We start from the raw sequence: 2,794 nt of genomic DNA, 5'->3' as shown, positions 1-2,794 counted from the left end.
TTTGGGGATAGGCTGACTTTGGGGCATCAGGATGTAATGAAGCTCTGGATTTTTTGGCACTGCAGCTAAATCGTAAGCCTATAAAATATGCTGGTATCTGAATAAGAACATGAAGGGTCTGCTGGGAACTGGGATGCCATATATGAAAGATACTGCACTGGGAAAATCAATGACCTTATCCCATGAAATCTGGAATATTGTAACTTGTCCGTCTCTGATTTGGCAGCTGAGAAACAAGTTTATAAAGAAGATTCCCCGGGACGCCGAGGCCTCCAATGTTTTGGTGGGAGAAGTGGATTTCTTAGACAAACCGTTTGTGGCTTTTGTACGGCTAGTCCAGGCAATAATGCTTGGTGGTGTCACAGAGGTTCCTGTACCCACAAGGTAATAAAAGTCATTATCTATAGAACGCATTGGACATTTTTATGAAGATTTAAAGACTTTACACCTGATTGATTTTTATTCACTGACATTTGTTTGAGTCACTATTTTTTTTTTTATACTCTTTATATCTCATCATTGTTTCAGTATATACTGTTCTTCCCCTTAGTAAAATTCCATCAAAGTTATAATTCGAACTGATTCACCGTCTGAGAAATTAAACATTCAATATTTTACAAACTACAGGATTTCCCTTAAGCGTCCAGGACATTTCTGTGAGACACTCTATTCATTCTTTCAGGCCCATTTAAACTTGTCCATTCTTGCCTTTGAAGTCCAAAGAAACACATCAAAACACGTCATCACACATCATAATGCATGTCAATACATGTGAACATGCACAAGTCATGCATTTTGATGAGTTTCCATTGATTTCAATGAAAAACACATCTGGCTAAAATTGACAATTGTGAATGGACAATCCTTTGACTAAAATCACATGGGTGGAAAAGAAGCTGTAAAAGCAGGCACTTGATCTGTGCCCTCGAACATCCACCTAAAACCTAACATGGTGGCTACTTAGGTGTGTATACATGCCGTCGCTGCGATGCTTTGCTTCACCGGCATGGCAAATTTTATAAAGCACGTCACGTTTGGTACGTGGTGCAGTCAATGGGACCAAAACTACATGCCAAAAGCTTGCAGCATGGTATTGCAATTCAAAATCCCCCATGGGATCAAAACAAGAAACCCAGGGATTCAGATGGCAGCAGTAATGCCTTCCAAACACCTGCAAACCATCGATCAACCACGTTCTGAAAAGTGATCTGCCACGGAGAGAAGTAAAGGTCCGCCACCCGTGTGAATAAAGTGGCACTATACTCAGGAGTTAAATCTTAAAAATGCATTCAAGTACCTTAATTATAATTAACAAAGTTATATCTTATTTGTGTATCACTCGGCTATAGATCCTCAAATCATCTCTGATTTGGTGCTGACACTGTCCTTCCTTCCGGAGGGGGGCTACTTTAGTTCCCCATGGTCCCTGTGTTTGTTGTAAAGTAGCCACCACTCCAAGCTCACTCCTGTGATGGACTACAATCTCAATACAAATTAGTAAACTAAACATGAGATTGTAGACCATCACAGGAGCAAGTTTGGAGTGGTGACTACTTTACAGCACACACAGGGACCATGAGGAACAAAAGTAGCCCCCCTCCCGAAGGAAGGACAGTATCAGCACCAAGTCAGAGATGATTTGATGATTCTACAGCTGAGTGATACACAAATAAGGGACAGTTTTGTTAATAGTTAAGGTACTTGAATGCATTTTTAAGATTAAGATTTTTAAGATTTACCTCCTGAGTTTAGTATCAATTTATTCATACACGGGTGGCAAACTTTAAGACGCCGTTCACACTGAGCGGTTTTTCGCGTGATTTCTGCTCCAAAATCACGCATATTTCCACGCAAATTTCGCTCAGTGTAGCTTGTCCAATGCATTCCAATGGAGCTGTTCACATCTCACAGCTCAATGTCGCCTGTAGCTCGTTGCTCAAGCTTGTAGCTCGTACATGACCTATTTTTTGGAGGATGTCGCGCGATTTGGCCCCAATAGGCAATGGTGTCGCTCCATATCGTGCATTACCGGCGATATTGCACGACCCTGTTGCGCGATATCGCACTACAGAAGTGTTATTTTTGCACAGCAATATGGAAGGAAGGAATGATGTAACATCAAGACCACTTTTGATTGGTTACAGCCCAATGTAGCAGCGACGAAGTTCCTCCCAAAAGTCGTGCTACGTAGTGTGAATAAATGTGCAATGTAGCTCGATGTAGCTCAATGTAGCTCAGCTCAAAATCGCGCAGAAAAACATGCGATTTTTCATGACGCTCAGTGTGAATGGGGTCTTATTGCTCTCCGTGGCAGATCACTTTTCAGAGCGTGGTTGATCGATGGTTTGCAGGTGTTCGGAATTACTGCTGCCATCTGAATGCCTGTGTCTCTTTTAATACCATGGGGAATTTTACTATGCTGCAAGATTTCGGCATGCAGTTTTGGTCCCATTGACTGCACCACCTACCAAACCTACTTGAATGCATGTTTAAGATATAACTCCGTAGTTTAGCGTCACTTTAAATGTAACTTTTTAAACTTTTTTTTTACTTTTTGTATGTACGTTTCCCCTGTAGGCCATGCACAAAGCAGGAGTATGAACGACATCACAGACACTCCAAGCACAGACCAGGTAAACAGCCACAAATCTTGAAGCTTTTACAGTGTATTCTAATAAAGGTGCCAAGAGCCAATTTTTGGCAAACACACAAAAAAGCTGATTTGGTTGTCCCATCCATCTGCATGATAATTATTTTAGATAACAATTGCATATAATAAAAAAAAAAAAAAAAA

General features: G+C 40.9%; 1 protein-coding gene across 1 annotated transcript in view; it reads left to right on the top strand.

Annotated features, from left to right (window-relative positions):
- SLC4A5 (solute carrier family 4 member 5) overlaps positions 1 to 2,794 on the top strand; it is a 73,128-nt gene that overhangs the window by 28,301 nt on the left and 42,033 nt on the right. The window contains exon 8 of the mRNA XM_018564839.1: positions 227 to 384. Within this exon, the coding sequence (XP_018420341.1) occupies positions 227 to 384 (158 nt within the window). The remainder of the gene's footprint in view (positions 1 to 226; positions 385 to 2,794) is intronic.

This window comes from Nanorana parkeri, unplaced genomic scaffold, assembly GCF_000935625.1.
Source record: "Nanorana parkeri isolate BGI_ZX_2015 unplaced genomic scaffold, ASM93562v1 scaffold786, whole genome shotgun sequence".
In the NCBI taxonomy this organism is placed as follows: Eukaryota; Metazoa; Chordata; class Amphibia; order Anura; family Dicroglossidae; genus Nanorana; species Nanorana parkeri.
The sequence above is the reverse complement of the archived record's forward strand: the minus strand, read 5'-3'. Positions and strand labels throughout refer to the sequence as shown.